Genomic DNA, 16,998 nt, shown 5'->3' with positions numbered 1-16,998 from the left:
TTTTTTTTTTTTTTTTTTTTTTCTGGATTGTTTGCCTGGTTTTGTGCCTTTGTTTACCACCAACCTGATTCATGGGCCCTGTTACTTTTTATCTTTTAAAGCCATTGATGTATGATTTTGTATATATTTTATATATGCATATACATAAATCCATAGAATGAAATTTTAAATAATTTTATTCCAGAATTCTCCACCTTAGTCATCAATTTTTAGGAAACTTTCTTGTTTTTCTTATTTCTTTTTTTTAACTTTAAACAAAAGTTTATTACACAAAGGTTGCCACATAATTGGATACATCTCTACTTTGTACACAACCATTCCCACCCTCCTCAGAAAGGCTGCTTCTGAACTTCTCATGTGGTGACACAGCACTACAGTCCCGATGCTAACAGAACAGTAGAGATGCCTCAGTGATTTAAGTTGAAAGCAGGACACTGGTATATGGCTCTTGCACCCAGCATCAGGAATGTACAAATGTCTTTATTCAAAAATACAAAATAAATTATCTGTAGGCNTGGACAATGACAGCAGTAAACCATTATATATTGTCAAAGGAAACCAGTAACTGATGGTTACTGTGATCAGCCAGCCTTCTCTTCAGTCATTTTCTTCAGGTGACTTCTCTGAAGTTATTGGTGAGGAACCTGCCTTGAGCTTCCTNTCACAGTTCATTGATAAGGGCAAAGCACTATTCTAGGAGTTAGAACATGCCACCTCCCATACCCCCTNCCATTCCACCCATTGCACCCATTCCAGGGTCCTTCTCTTTAGGAATTTCTGTCACTACAGCCTCAGCTGTAGTTAGCAAGGAGGCCACCCNAGCAGCATCCATTAAGGCAGTTCTTACAACCTTTGTTGGATCAATGATTCCCTTTTCCACCATGTTCACAAAATCTCCAAGCATGGCGTCATAACCAACTTCTGAGGAACTCTGCAGAATTTTCTCAACTATCAAAGATCCTTCAACACCTGCATTCTTAGCAATCGTCATTGCAGGAATTTTAAGTGCTCTTTTAATAATTTCTATACCTGTTTTCTGGTCTTCATTAGCAGGCTTTAATGAATCCATGGCTGGTATGCACTGAAGCAGAGCACAGCCCCCTCCTAGAACAATGCCTTCTTCAACAGCTGCTCTTGTAGCATTGAGAGCACCTGTAACTCTGTCTTTCTTCTCATTCACTTCATCATCACTTATTCCTCCAACCTTCAACACAGCTACTCCATCTGAAAGTTTAGCAAGTCGCTCGTTCAGCTTTTCCTTTTCATATTCACTAGTTGTGATGTCTAGCTGNTCAGTGATTTCTTGAATACGTTTTTCAATGTGAGCTTTTATCACCTTTTCCTTTCAAAAGCATGGCATCATCTTTGGTGACAATGACCTCCCCAACTTTTCCTAAGTCATGAGCTTGAACATCTTCAAGATTTAGATTCAACCCCTCTTCTCCAAACACCGCACCACCAGTAGCAATAGCCATATATTTAAGCTGGTTCTTCCTATTATCCCCAAATCCTGGAGCTTTGACTGCTACAACCTGAAGACCAATTTTTAGCCTGTTCAAAACCAGCGTGCTTAGAGCTTCTCCGTCAACGTCTTCGGCGATTATGACCAAAGGGCTTCCGATGAGCATTAGCAATTTCAAGAGCAGGTACAATGGACTGAACACTGGAAATTTTCTTTTCACACAAGACATAGGCATCTTGGAATTCACACTTTTGACCTTTTGATGTGTTAATAAAATATGGGGAAATATATCCTCTATCAAACTTCATGCCTTCAATAATTTCTAGCTCATCATTCAGGGTTTTTCCATCCTTCACTGTGATGACACCCTTTCTTCCAACCTTTTTCATTGCATCAGAAATGATGTTCTCAATGTCTTTGTCTCCAGTTGCATAAACTGTAGCAACCTGAGCAATTTCTTCAGGTGTTGTCACAGGTTTAGATTGTTTCTTAAGTTCAGCAATGACAGCATCGACAGCCAATATCACACCTCTCCAGATTTCCACTGGGTTAGCCCCTTTGCTGATCTTCTCAAAGCCCTCCTTGGCAATANATCGTGCCAGAACAGTGGCAGTGGTGGTACCATCCCCAGCCTCTTCGTTTGTGTTATTGGCAACACCCTGAACAAGTTTAGCTCCAATATTTTTGTATTTATCCTTTAAATCAATTGATTTTGCAACAGTGACCCCATCTTTTGTTACTTTGGGACTTCCCCAACTCTGTTCAATGATTACAGTTCTTCCCCTTGGCCCCATTGTAACAGCTACAGACAGCATCGGCTAAAAGGTCTACACCTTGAAGCATTAAGGCTCGAGCATCCGCACCAAATTTTACATCTTTGGCATAGGCCCAAGTGAGATGAGGAGCCAGTGCCCGGGACACTGGTCTCATCTGGCGAAGGACTGTGGGTAGTGGAAGCATTTCTGCGGGGCAGCGGCAGGGGAGCACGAGGCGAGGCAGGCCTTCTGCAGCAAGTGAGGGAGGCAGCTCTGGGCGCGCACCGCAATGAGCCCAAGTCCCCTCCCTCCCCGGCCCCCGTTTTTCTTATTTCTTAAGCAGTAACTTACTCATCCTTCATTTTTGTAAGTTCCTGGAACCTACTCTGCTAATTTCAGTCCACCTTAGGTATAAAGTATATTGAAATATGTGGGGTAGGGGTGTTGGGGATTGAACTCACGGCCTTGTTGGGAGGATACAAGTGGTTTGTCCTCAAGCTTCATGTATAACCCCCTTTGAGTATGTTCTATTTCATCTAGTATGTTGATTTTTAGGTTAATTTGTGTTGAAGTACATCCCAGAATTTGATTAGTTTTTGAGATTGACCCAGTAATAAAATGGTCTCCTGTGAGAGGCAATTTCAGAAGCGGATGGATTCACAGATCAATTGCTTTTTCTAAAATGTTTCATTTTAAATAAGATAACTCAGATTCAAAAAGACCAAGTTTCTGTATCTCGTATATAAGTCTTTGGCATACATATGTGTGTGTATAAATAGACAAGTGCAGTTACAGTCTAAGAAATTGGACAGGAGATCACAAGAGGACAAAAGAGATGTTGAAGAACGTTGGGGAGAGCAATATGACAACGATGACCTGAACGCAGAAAGTCCTCTGAGGAGTAGAAGGGTATGAAGGGAGGAGACTGAGAGGGGAGAATCACAGGAACAAACTCTTTAAAATGCCACGGTGGAAGCTCATATTGTGTATGCTAATCAAGTTAAGAGAAAATGACAAGGTCATTAAGTGCTTTTGAATGATAAGATGTCACAGGTAGGTTACTGTCTCAGAGAAGATATTTGCAGACTACCCTGTAGCTAAAAACAGTGAAATAACAAAGAACACATCTACAAAGACACAAGCAAAGTTAATCAACCAATAGATACAGATAACGAATAGATGATGGCCTTAATAGTTCATAGATGCAAATATGGTAAACACATATTGCCATAAGATGCGTTATCTTCAGTTCAAGGCTAAAACATTTGCCAGTGTGAGTGTTATCAAAGATGAGAACTGGCCTGCCTCTCACACTGCTGGTGACACAGCAACTACAAGAAGTAGTTTGATGCTGTCTATTTAGCAAAAATATAAAATAAACATTTAGTTTTCTTTTTTTTTAAAATTTATTTATTTGTTATATTTAAGTACACTTCAGACACTCCAGAAGAGGGCATCAGATCTTGTTACAGATGGTTGTGAGCCACCATGTGGTTGCTGGGATTTGAACTCTGGACCTTCGGAAGAGCAGTCGGGGTGCTCTTACCTACTGAGCCATCTCTCCAGCCCCACGTTTAGTTTTGTTAAAGATTTTTTAGAAAACTTTCTCATGAGTGTGCCACAGAAACACATACAAGTTTATTCACCATAATTTTTTGGTAATAAAACATATTTTTCGGACTGCTGAGATGGCTCAGTGGGTAAGAGCACCCGACTGCTCTTCCGAAGGTCCGGAGTTCAAATCCCAGCAACCACATGGTGGCTCATAACCATCCATAACAAGATCTGAAGATAGCTACAGTGTACTCACATAGAATAAATAAATAAATAAATAAATAAATCTTTAAAAAACATATTTTTGGTGATAAAACAGAGAAATAATTAAGTAGGAGAAATCTTCAATATCATATAGCCGTTATGATGTATAATTTTCTAGTAATGAACAAAGTGAAATCAGATCTGTGTCCACCAGTAGAGACTGGTCAGGAAAACAATGGAGAGACAAACTGTACTTAAAGGTTTATGGATTGCTATTCATGGTGGCACATGACTATAATCCCAGCACTCGGGAGTGTAGGCAGGAAGATCTTGAGAATGGAGTACGCACTCAGACTCTAGCCAAAGCAAAACCAAGCACAAAGCCACACTAAATATGAAATGAGCAAACTAATTAACAAAGGAATAAAAGCCCCAAAATATATAAATTTACTATCAGTAAAGAGTATTTCTGGGTATATGTGATATGTTTTGTGCATGTGAAGGCAGTTGCTATATTTTCAAAAGGAATTAGAAGGATGTGATCACATTCACAACTCTATTTCCTTTATTGAAGGGACAAATAAAAGCTGAGCCGACTTTTACTTTTTACAGCTTCACTGCAATGCAGATTCATATTCACAAATGATCACTAAGACAGAAAAATAAAATCAAGTAGACACATTACTCATAAGAATGCTTATTTAATTTTTGTGGAAATCATACTGGGCAATAACATGACAACAGATATACTTGAAATATATTTTATGCCAGAACAGTATTCTATACTCATGGAAAACTACTTCAAATAGTTGTTCTATTCACCTCTTGAATCTTTTCTACCAACTGAAGGATTTCTTTTATTTTTTTCACCTTTTTCTGCTCCTGCTCTTCCTGTTGGCCCTCCTCCTCCTCCTCCTCCTCCTCCTCTCTTTCTGTCTTCCTCTTCTTCCTCTTTCTCCTCTTTCTTTTGTGCTGAACGCTGTCACTATGCTCCTCTGTGTCATTTGATAGGGTGGTGTGCTACTGTAAATCTTCAGAAAGCGTTACTTATTACTTTATGTTTAATTCTTTACTTCTGTCTCCTTTGGACTGCTGGGCAGAGTAAGTGTGCTTTCTGGTATTCTGGGTTTCCTCACTGTCTCTAATGCTCCTCTCTCTACCATGTGGCTGGCCTCCCTTCTGGTTTAATCCAAATGGCATCATTTTCTCTCCTTCTCTTCTTCCCTCTTTGAGCAGCTACCAACATTTATAGCTTGCTACCCTGGGTTTTTCTTTTAAACTCTAATAAGGTTCTCTTCAATTAAAAAAATGACAGGAACATAAGTGTAAGAAATTGGCTTGTTTTGCTTACATTCAGGAGAATAAGTGTGGAGGTTCATAAAGCAGAAAGGTTTTATGTTAGAGAAACTTTGACTTGTGTTCTACCTAATCCCAACTTTAGCTCAACATCTTTAAAGCCAATTTTAGTGAAAAGGTAGTTAAATTTTATGTCACAAAAATAATATCATGTGTTAGTGTCTCCATAATTAGCATGAATTGGCTTTTTTGTATATGGTATCTCCTTCACACGATTTTAATAATGATCATCACCTTTAACATCATTTCACTCTTTAAAGAAATTTTTATTTTACATTTTTTTGAGAATTTCATACATTAAAAATACTGAACCTCCATCATTTTCATGCCCTTCTCTTACAACCCCATATGTGTTCTTGCTTTAAATTCATGACATCATCCACAGTTATTGTTATATATGTGTTTAATATAAACTATTGAGTCCCATTAGTGTTGACTGAATGCTTCCTTAATTTAGTTAGCTGTATTTCTCATTTGGTTTTGCTTGGAAACTAAAATTAGATATTTAAAAGAAGTGAGTTTGATTTCTAATTCTTTTTAAAATTTTTATTAAATTTATTTGTTTATTCACTCTACATCCCAATATCAGCCCCCCCTCTCCTTCCATAATTACCCTCATGCAGATCCTCCCTGATTCTTCCTTCCCCTTCTCCTTTGAGAAGGGGAGCAACTCTCTAGGTATCACTCCCCTACACATATGTTAAGTCACTGCAGGACTAGGCACATTCCTTCCCACTGAGTCCAGACAAGATGGCCCAGTTAGAGGAACAGGATCCATGCAGGCAGCAGATTCAGGGTCAGCCCCAGCACCTGTTGTTGACAGCACATGATGACAATTCTGAAAAGCATATTGCTCCTTCTGTATGTTTACATGATGGGCACTCATGGGAAATCATAGCATGGCACCTGTTTTTTTTAATGTTCTATATATTTGAAGCTGACCTGTTGTAAAGTCTGAAAGCACAGGAATTTCTGGCAGCAGAAGATATTCCAATCTCTATCAGATGTATTTCTGAGTTCCCCACAGAAACCACAAGCTTAACACAGAGGGAAATCTGGTCCTGGTTCTGTTGTGTCCAGCCTCCTCCTTCCTCCAGAGGACCAAGAGAGGAGAGGATCCTAAGTGATTTTTTTTCACTTCCCCCAAGAATGCCTTCTTATATTACAAAAACCTGTATACTGTCACACATGCATACCAAAGGATTGCACTGTGGCAGTTTTACATGTGCTTTATTCTCATGTATGCCTTTCTACTTCTCTGTATCTTCCTTTTATTAATTTTCTTCTCTCCCTCCACTCCAGGCTCCATCACTTGTACTTGATTCCATCTCATAGTTATTCCATTGAGAACTCTGAAATCAAGTTTTGTTTTAACAATATTTTGAATTGACATATGTTCATTGTAGATAGTACAGGATTCCATAAAGACATTTATGTATGAGCATATAGTGTACATTTAACATACTCAACCCATAACCCCCATCCTTAATTTGTCATCCCCCTCTCCTCTTTGTTACTCTAGAGAGTGTTTTATACTCCTATCATGCATACACAAACAAATGATTTTATATACATAATACCTAGATTTCACAAATGAGAGAAATATGTGGTCTTTCTTAATTATCTTAATATGATTATTTTCTGCTGCATCTCCTTCTTAAAAATGACATAATTTCTTTCTTTATGGCTAAAAATTCCACTGTTTAAATAAATCACATACTATTGTCTTGATTTTTGGCAGTTTCACACTTAGACACAGTGCGGTGTGATCATATGCACTGCCCACTCGCCTCTCTCTAACAACCCTCTTACTTCTGTTGAGTTCTCACCTGTCTCTTCCTACTTCCATGTTTTTATGTATGTAAGTCTTATGCAGTAGCCTCAGCTAATGTGTGTCCAAGATTGCAATGGCCATATCATATGCACAAGATGGCATTTCATAGCTCGCCAAAGTCCTCTGTCTTTTTCTTCCTGCTCCCTTTTCCACAGTGTTCTTTGGGTCTCAGAGGGGGAGATGAAGATGCCTTGATTAGGTCTGAGGCAGCCACGGGTGTTTTACTAGGGTTACAGAACCAAATATGCATTTCTGGACATGAATGGCCCTCAAATGTAACTAGAAAGAAGTTGGCCATATCCAAAACTGTCTTGTCACTGTTAGCAGTGGTCATATTTTACCTTGGGAGGTTGGAATTAGCATTTAGAATCTACAACAAGGTAAGGCCATTGATGGCTTTTCTCATGGAGTGTCCTCCATAGCAACTTCTGGCACTGGGAAAGATAGTCATTTTCCAGTTCAGTTCCAGCTTGATTTACCCATGTCCTGCATTCAAACTGTATGCTACCTTCAACAAAGGTTCTTCCAATACTTTCTGTTTTGCATCAAGAGGAATGACAATAATTTGAGTTATTTTGGGAAGTTTTGAAGGTCCTAAAACTATTTGAACTCTTGTTCAAAGGGCCCTATCCTGCATGATACTGGGATTTATTCTTTTAAAAATTTAATACAATATATTCTGATCATAGTTTCTCCTCTTCCAAGTCCTACCAGAAGCTCCTCCCCAAACTCTACAGGCCTTGTTCTCTCTTTCCCTATAAATCCAACAGGCAAATGATCAAACAAACAAATCCGAACAAAACAAACTAGAGCAAATAAAAATCATAAACATACATATAAAAATGGGCACAAACACATGCACACAGAGGCACACACACATAGAGGCACATCCACACACAGAGAGACACATCCACACACCCCCATGAACAAACCATTAAAAATCTTAAAATTTAATACCATAATATATAAGCAAAATCCTAGAAAGACAAAAACGCTTCAATAAAGCAGCCTGAGACATAAAGTCTACAAAACTACCAGTGAGTTAATTTTGTGTTTGTCATTTACTATTGAGCATAGGCCCTAACCTTATGTGGTTAATATACATAGTTAGACTCCATTGGAGAAAACTAATTTTTCCTTTGCAAGCTGATGTCAACACAAGATAGCTTGTTGGTTAGGATTGAGAATGTATGTTCATTTCACCTTCTTATTCCTGGGACCCTGTATGGACTTGAACCTATTCAAGGCCTATATGTGCTGCCAAGGTCTCTTTGAGTTCATATGTGTATCAGTCTTACTGTGTCTGGAGGCCCTGATTTCTTGGAGTCATCCATTCCCTCTGGCTCTTACAATTTTTCTACCTCCTCGTTGACATAGCTCCCTGAGTGCTGAGGGGGAAAAGTTTAATGCAAACACCCCATTTAGGATTGGGTGTTCCAAGATTTCTCATTCTCAACATGTTCTCCAACTGTGGGTCTCTGTTTTAGTTTTCATCTATTGCCGGAAGAGGCTTCTATTATGATGGGTGAGTGAAGCACATATTTATGAGTATGGCAGAATATCATTAGGAGTCATTGGTTTTCCCCTGGGCTGATGGGGATATTGGGATAGATTTTTGTTTATTAAACTATGGCTTTATTATTTATTATTGTTTATTAAACTATGGCTTTTTCATGTTAAACTCTACTTGTTAAGCTCTTTTTGAAAATTGTATTACTTGTCTGCATGTTTTAAGCAATGAACATTTTTGGTATTGGTGTGCTCTTCCCAGGAGAAGACCATTTCTTCTGCTCTCTGTTCTCCTTTGTTGCCTGTGGTTCTTTGTGTAGGGTTGAGTCCTCTGGGCATTTACCATGGCCACATAAGCATGGCTATTGCTGTTATTCTTGCTCAGTTCATGTGTAGGCAATCATATCTGTGGGACTGATGGGAATAGCTTTGGACATTATTAGGAGACACACTCTCAGAGAAAACTCCACGATCATTTTGACTCTGATTACATACATTATAATCATAAACCATATATATATATATATATATATATATATATATATATATATATATATATTTGACATATGTATAATATAGATGAAACAATGATTGACAAAAAGAGCCCATGATTTTGAAAGAAACAAAAGCTTTATACAGGAGCATTTGGAGGGAGAAATGATGTAACTGTATTATTATCTCAAAAATATAACAAGTAATTAAAAACAAACAAAACAAAAAACAAAATTAAGCAGAAAAAAATCAACTAATAATGGCTTCGACCCAGGGTCTATCCTTTTAGTCCGCCAGCTTTTGTGATTGTAGTTTTCGGTACGGTTTTCATACATCCTTAGTTTTTGTTTATCCCCCTGCTCCTCACCATTCCCACTTTCCCTCACCCTTCCCACGACCCCCATTTAAATATTTCAACCCCTAGTGTTTGTGTCCCAAATTTCACATCAAATGTGTTTTTCTACTCCTCCCCTTCAACCCTCTTCCTTCTTCATACCATTTTGTTTCCTTTCTTGCTTTCAAGGTTATTTAGGGATTTTTTACTTAACTATAGAAATATAAAAGTAAAGTTAGATCCACATGTGAAAGAGAACATACAGTGTTTCCCACTTTGGATCTGGATTATCCCATTCAATATTATATTTTTTAGACTCAATCATTTATATGAAAATTATTTATTTTCATTTTGTGTGGAATAAAATTCTTTTGTGTATATTACCACATTTTCATAATCCATTTGTCAATTGATGTATACACATTGGTAAATTTTGTTTCTAAGTATGAAGAGAGCTGCAGCTAACACAGATGTACAGATATCTCTGTTGTAGTTTAATGCCCTTTGAGGAAATGCCCAGGAGAGTTATAGTTGGGTCATAGTGGTTTATTTATATATATTTTAAAAGACCCTAGCTGATTTCCACTGTGTCTGCATTAGTTCACCCTTCTATCAAGGTGAATAGGGGTTCCCCTTCCCCTGCATTCTCCTCAGCATTTGTTGTCCTTGTCTCATTGAATTTGGGAACAGAGTGAAGATCATGGCAGGTCAGGGAGGACAAGAAAGAGAAGGAGCAAATGAAGTAGGGGTAACAAAACCCAAAATATGGTTCGATAGGAGACACAACTTCTAAGCAGACCAGGGTGACCATAGTTCACAATAAATTATTTTGATAAAATTTGGAACTGAATTTAAAGGTTTTAAATATAAAGAATTAATAAAATTTTAATGTCATAGAAACACTTATCTTTTTGATGTTGTCATATACATTTTCTACAAGTGGATTTATACTGTTCCTACTGCATTCATCCATATCACCCCTAAGCTAATTCTGGTGCAAAGTGAATTTTTCTATATTAATTTAAATCACTTAGAGAAAAAATCTATATGAAGCATGACTAGGCATTTCTGCCTTCCTGTAACAAATGACTGGCTTTATTTAACCAGTGTTTGACCTGATTAGACCCAGGAGCTTCTTCATAACGTTTTTGACCTCCTCATTTCTGAGGGTATAGATTAAAGGGTTCAACAGAGGCGTCACTAGGGTGTAAAACACACTCACAACTTTGTCAATGTGGAAGGAGATCACTGGCCTCACATACAAGTATGAACAAGGTACAAAGAATAAGACAACAACAGTGACATGAGAGGCACAGGTAGAGAGGGCTTTGCGACGCCCTTCTGTACTGTGATTCCTCAGGGAGCGAAGGATGACCACATAGGAAGCAACCAGCATAGAGAAAATGAGTAAACACATTGACCCACTGTTGGCAGCAATCAGGGGCCCCAGAGTATGAGTGTCTGTACAGGCCAACTCTAGCAGTGGTATTAAATCACATATAAAATGATTAATGATATTGGGGCCACAGAAGGGTAATTGGGCTATAAATGTAGTCTGTATCATTCCATGAACAAACCCCACAATTCCAGCTGCTACTACTAAGAAAATACATACATGTCGGTTCATGATGGTCATGTAGTGCAAGGGCTTGCAGATGGCTACATAGCGATCATAGGCCATGGAAATCAACAAGATGATTTCAGCTGCAGCAAAAAAATGCTCAGCAAAAAGCTGAGTCATGCAGCCATTGAAGGATATGGTGCTCTTCTCAGAGATTAGGTCATAGATCATTTTGGGTGCTATGGAAGAAGAGTAGAAACCATCTATGATGGACAAGTAGGACAGAAAGAAGTACATGGGAGTGGCCAGGGCCGGGCTGATGAAGATGGTGACTGAGATGAGCATGTTACCTGCCAGTGTGATCAAATAGATTATTAAGCACACAATAAATAAGAGTTTTTGAAGATGTGGGTCTTGGGTCAGGCCCAGGAGGATGAATTCTGTGACATTGCTCATTTTTTTCCATCAATTTAGTACAGTCTCTATGCATATGGCCATCTGAAAAGAAACCATAGGGTGTCTCAGTGATGATATTTAAAATGAAACACTGAAGTTCTCTACCATCTTATTACTTCTGGTCCCTGGGGTGAACGTAGCTGCTCTTCTGCTCACCTCTACGGACAGTAACACATCCTATGCAGTTATATCATATTTGATAGGCTGCATTACTCCTAATGGATTTTCATGGAATAGTGACAAGACCTTTAAATACAACAAAAAATCAAAACATCACTATAATGGATAACAAAGATGACTTACAAATTATCTTCTAACCAGGCCCTGACATTTCATTGTATTTTTCCAGGGCAGATATAATCAATATTAATTATTTTGAAGATCTGTTTGTGTATATACATTAACATTTTTGATAAAAATTCATTACTGAACAAATAAATGAACAATACACACTATAAGGGCAAATGTTGCTAAACTTAAACCACTTAAACTTTGTGATCTACAATTCTTCTCTATCATATGATTATATATGTCCCTAGGGTCAGAGATGTGCTATGAATGGAACTGTCTTCTTCACGAATGCCAAAGAACTATATGTGATATAGCTTACGGAGCATAATGCTTCCAGAAAGCCATATTTTATCCCTGGTTCTCCACGGCCACTTCTTCTGTGTTTCTTTTCTCCATTTCTGGATGTTTATATGTAAGTGGTAAAAATATCTCCATAAAACACCCCAATATTTCAGTAATACATTTTTCTTACAGTTGCACTTTGATCATAAGCATAACCATTCTTAGAATTGGGTAAATTTCTCCTCTCTAATCACATTTAACAACTAGAATTAAACTAGATATGTTGTTACCTCAACTTTCTTGTTGATAAGACACAAATGAAAGAGTCACCTACGATATCACAGTTTTCCTTTTAACAGAAAATTAACTCAAAATAAGATGAACTTATAGTTTCATTGCAAAGTTGAGGAAATATTAAAGACTGTACAATATATTATTTAAAATGAACTAGATGTAGATTTTTCAAGTATGAATTAGAGTTGCTACTAGTGAGCTGTGGGTATTTTTTCTTTATCTCTTTCACTAATATCTATCCAAAATCATACCAAAAATTCTTCCAGCCTACTCCAGTTTAAAAAAATTCCCAAAATTTCTGCCCAATTAAGAGTGAGAAGCAGAGGAACTGTGAAGAAGCAGTAGGTCTTCAATTTGGCTTAGTCCCAGAGTGTCCCCACTCTGCTTACAGTTTCTATAGAAGGGGGTAATGCAGCTAATCAGTCTCACAGATCCTAACTTCACATCAACAGTGTTGAAATCATGAGAAGGGGACAAACTTTAAGTCATTACAAACAATTGTGTAGAATTAATGTGTTTAGTGAGATGTAGACACAAGCCACAGTATTTCAGAAGCGATTTCCATCATTCTCAGCAGCACCTCAGTAAGTAAAATTACTGATAGTGTTTTCCTACTTTTGTGTCCAAATTCATTTTCAGAGAAAAAATATGAAATTTATTTCAAGCATATAACTGTGGATTCTTCCTCAGTGAGAATAAATTAGCTAAATCAAATTAAATTTGAGGAGAAAAGATTTTTTGTTCACCTACTGTGTTATAGTTGGTTGTGGATTCCTCTGTGGATTGATTGCCGTTATTCTTTCTTCCCCTCTGGACACACCCAGCATAGTGTTCAGTCGACTCTATAATCTAACACTGAAGTTATTATTTTTCTAGACAATTCTCTAATTTTGGCATTTTTATTTTTTAGTTTTGGTTCTATTTTCAGAATTTATTCCAAAATAAAACATTCCAATCAGGAACATTGATATTTCTATGATTTAATTCCTACTTACTTTATTAATTTTCTATGATTGATGGGTGAAGAGACATAGAAACACACAAACACACACACACACACATACACATACATATACACACACTTACACTACAATATTAGATAATAACACAGAATAAAGCCAAATTATTCAAATCAGAAAACATTAGATTATTCAACTATAGCATGTGCAAGAAAATAAAATAAAGTTGTTTAGATTTGCCCCTTATCCATTCAGGTATTTTCTTCTTCTTCCTAAGAGTCTGTGAACAGTGTGGAAATAGTATTTCTATTATCCTTCAAGTCAAGCTCTTCTTTAAAACCTTCTCCTTAGAAACCCACAAACATCAAGAGTAGTTTCTCTTAGACAACTCTTCATCATATTAATTCATGCTATGCTTCAGGCATTGACACACTAACCCTTATTTTGGATTCTCCTGTTACTTCTTCATGCTAGAGAAGTATTTAAAGCGGTTTGCACAGTCTTGAAAGGCGGGTCATGTTTTAGCTTTGCAAATGCCCAGAGGATTGGTAATCCTCTCTTTGGAAACCTTTGCCAAGCCCTTTGCTTACTCCCACTGGTACCTACAAACATCATTAGCAGTGGCTAGTTTTAGAAATGCTGTTGGGTTGTGGACTTATGTACAGGCTAGGCCAGAAGTTTTCAATCTCAAAAATATTAACCCAGAACTTCTCCTCTCTAAAGGAAATTCAAGGACAAAAAGTGGAACAGTGACAGAAGGAGAGGCCATCCAGAGACTGCCCCACCTAGTGGTCCATAACATCTGCAGATGCCATACACAAACACTATTGCTGATTTCAAGAGGTGCTTACTGACAGGAGTCTGGTATAGCTGTCCTGAGAGGCTCTGCTAGAGCCTGATCAATACAGATGGTGATGCTCTAAGCCAACCATCTGACTGAGCACAGGGACTCCAATGGAGGAGTTAGGGGAAGGACTGAAGGAGCTGAAGGAGTTTGCAACCCCATAGGAAGAACAACAATATCAACTGACCAAATTCCCCAGAGCTCCCAGGGGCTAAACCACCAGCTAAAGAGAACCCATGGCTCCAGCGGGTTATGTAGCAGAAAATTGCATTATCTGGCATCAATGTAAGGGAAGGCCCTTGGTTTTGTGGAGACTAGATACCCTAGCACAGGGGAATGCCAGGGCTGTGAGGCAGGAGTGGGTGGGTGGGGGAGCACCCTCATAGAAGCAGGGAGATGGGCTTATGAGAGAGACGGGTTTTGGAGTGAAAACCAGGAAGAGGAATAACATTTGAAATGTAAATAAATAAAATAACCAAGTTATAATATTTTTCCACTGAGAATTATATATAGAACTTCTTCATGCCTTATTTGACTTAGAGTAATGACTTTAACTCATGTTGGAACATGTGCTTAAATTTGATTCCCTTTTGAGACTGAAGCAGGTCATCATGAAAGAAAATCTGTGACCCAGAAGGCCTCACTTATTGATTCTCTCAAAATCTTTTTTAAAATTTAATATTTATTTTATTTATTCACTTTATTTCTCACTCACTGCCCCCTCCTGGTCACCACCCCTACAATCCCTCCCCTATTCCCCTTCTCTCCTCCTTTGAGTGCGTGGGGGACCACTGGGTATACTCCAGTCCTGACACTTCAACTCTCCTTGAGGCTAGGCACTTCTTCTCCCACTGAGGCCAGACAAGGCAGCCCAGCCCATGTACAGGCAACAGCTTTTGGGATAGTCTCCTTTCCAGTTGTTCAGGACCCACATGAAGACCAAGCTATACATCAGCTATGTATGTGTGAAGAGGCCTCGATCCAGCCCATGTATGTTCCTTGGTTGGTGTTTCAGACTCTGAGAACCACAGGGGTCCAGGTTAGTTGATTCCTGTGGGGTTCCTGTGGGGTTTCTATTCCTTTAAGGCCCCACAATCCTTCCTCCTATTCTTCCTTAAGAGTCCAAGCTCAATACACACCTTTGCTGTGGGTGTCTGAATCTGTGAGAGTCAGCTGCTGAGTGGAGCCTCTCAGAGGACAGCATGCTTCTGTGTGCAAGAATAACAGAGTATCATTAATAGTATTAGGCATTGGTGCTTGCCCATGGAATAGGTCTGGAGTTGGGCTGGTTATTAATTGGTAATTCCCTCAGTATCTGTTCTCTCCTCATGCCTCTATTACATGTAGACAGGATAAAACTTGGGTTGAAAGTATTGTGGGTGGGTTGGTGCCTCTATTGTCCCACTGAGATTCCTGCTTGGCTACAGGAGGTGGCCCCTTCAGGTTCTGTATCTCCAATGTAGTGAGTCACAGCTAAGATCACCCCCACTGATTCTTTGGTGCCTCCCTTATTCAGAGTCTCTATCTCATCCTGGAGATGGCCCCCAACTCCTTACCCCTGTCAGTTGCAGGTTTCCATTCATTGGCCATCCTGCTATCTTGTTTATCCTTCCCCACACCTGAATCTGAACCTCCTATTCTGCCATCCCCCTACCTCTCAGTTTCCTCCCTCCATCTCTTATGACTATTTTTTTCCCCCTTCTAAGTGAGATTCAAGGTTCCTTGCTTCCACCTTCCTCCCTGTTTGCCTTCTTTGAGTAGGTGGAATGTATCAGGGTACCTGTATTTTATGGCTACTATCCACTTGTCAATACATACCGTGCATGTCCTTTTGGTACTGGGTTATCTCACTCGGGTTGATAATCTCCAGTTCTCACAATCTTACAGAAAGACTTTCATAGCACTTGTTAAACTCTTCTACAAAATCAAGATTGAGGAATTCTTCAAAACTCATTTTATGTGACTAATATTTAATATGTAACCTGAATTCAATATCAACAAACCACTACATAAAACAAGTCAAAACCAAAACACCTCCTGCAGTCATGGCTACTGCAGGACAGTGGTTGTGCTATGAACATTCTCTAAGGAATGACAGCCCCAGCCTCATTACTCTCCGGTGATGTCCCTGAAGCGTGTCCAGAGTTTGAAGAACTTTCACAATCTTCCAACTACTGCACTATGTTAGTGAAAAGAACTTATGTCTTGCTATTTCAAAACTATGTGATTCTTCTTTGTACTGATGAATCAGGTACAGAGAGAAGCAGCTGGTATGCATTCCCAGTGCTCATCAGTGTCAGAGGTAAGATGACACAGCAAGCCTGTTGGTTCCAGGCTTTATCAACCATATTTTCTTTACTCAAGCCAATATCCTAAATGCTTTTTTTAAATAAATAATTTTACTTATATATACTTTCTAAGTATTTTGATGATTGTGAATATTCATATCACAGTTGGGTGACTTCCATTTTTTCCCACCTTACTTTATGAGGCAGGGTCTCTCACTGATCCTAGAGTTCTGTTTAGACAGAGTGTTAGCTCATAAGCCCTGGAATCCCCCTGTATCCTTCCTCCAACACCACTGTTACAAAAGCTTTCCTACATACTTGGTTCTTATGGGAACTGAGGATCCAAACTCAGGTTCTCATGGCAGGCACTTTGCACAGAAAGCCAGTTACACGGCCTAAATTATTTTATTATAAGCAGATAATTTCATACTTGAGATATAACATAAAAAAACTTCTGAAAGAGGTGTTGTGTGTTTGTGTGTGTGCGTGTGTGTGTGTGTGTGTGTGTGTGTGTGTGTGAGAG

General features: G+C 38.6%; 1 protein-coding gene and 1 pseudogene across 2 annotated transcripts; both read right to left on the bottom strand.

The window, feature by feature from the left end:
• Positions 1 to 389: 389 nt before the first annotated feature.
• Positions 390 to 2,422, bottom strand: LOC110318192 (annotated as a pseudogene). The gene has a single exon (XR_002380359.2). The product of XR_002380359.2 is annotated as a 60 kDa heat shock protein, mitochondrial pseudogene (transcript).
• An 8,141-nt stretch (positions 2,423 to 10,563) lies between these two features.
• Positions 10,564 to 11,572, bottom strand: LOC110318682 (olfactory receptor 4C45-like). Its single transcript, XM_021193887.1, has one exon. It carries the CDS (start codon positions 11,515 to 11,517, stop codon positions 10,600 to 10,602), a length of 918 nt encoding a protein of 305 aa, XP_021049546.1. The 5' UTR covers positions 11,518 to 11,572; the 3' UTR covers positions 10,564 to 10,599.
• Positions 11,573 to 16,998: the final 5,426 nt, after the last annotated feature.

This window comes from Mus pahari, chromosome 3, assembly GCF_900095145.1.
Source record: "Mus pahari chromosome 3, PAHARI_EIJ_v1.1, whole genome shotgun sequence".
NCBI classification, from domain to species: Eukaryota; Metazoa; Chordata; class Mammalia; order Rodentia; family Muridae; genus Mus; species Mus pahari.
Note: the sequence above shows the minus strand (reverse complement) of the source record. Positions and strands in the feature narration are given on the sequence as shown.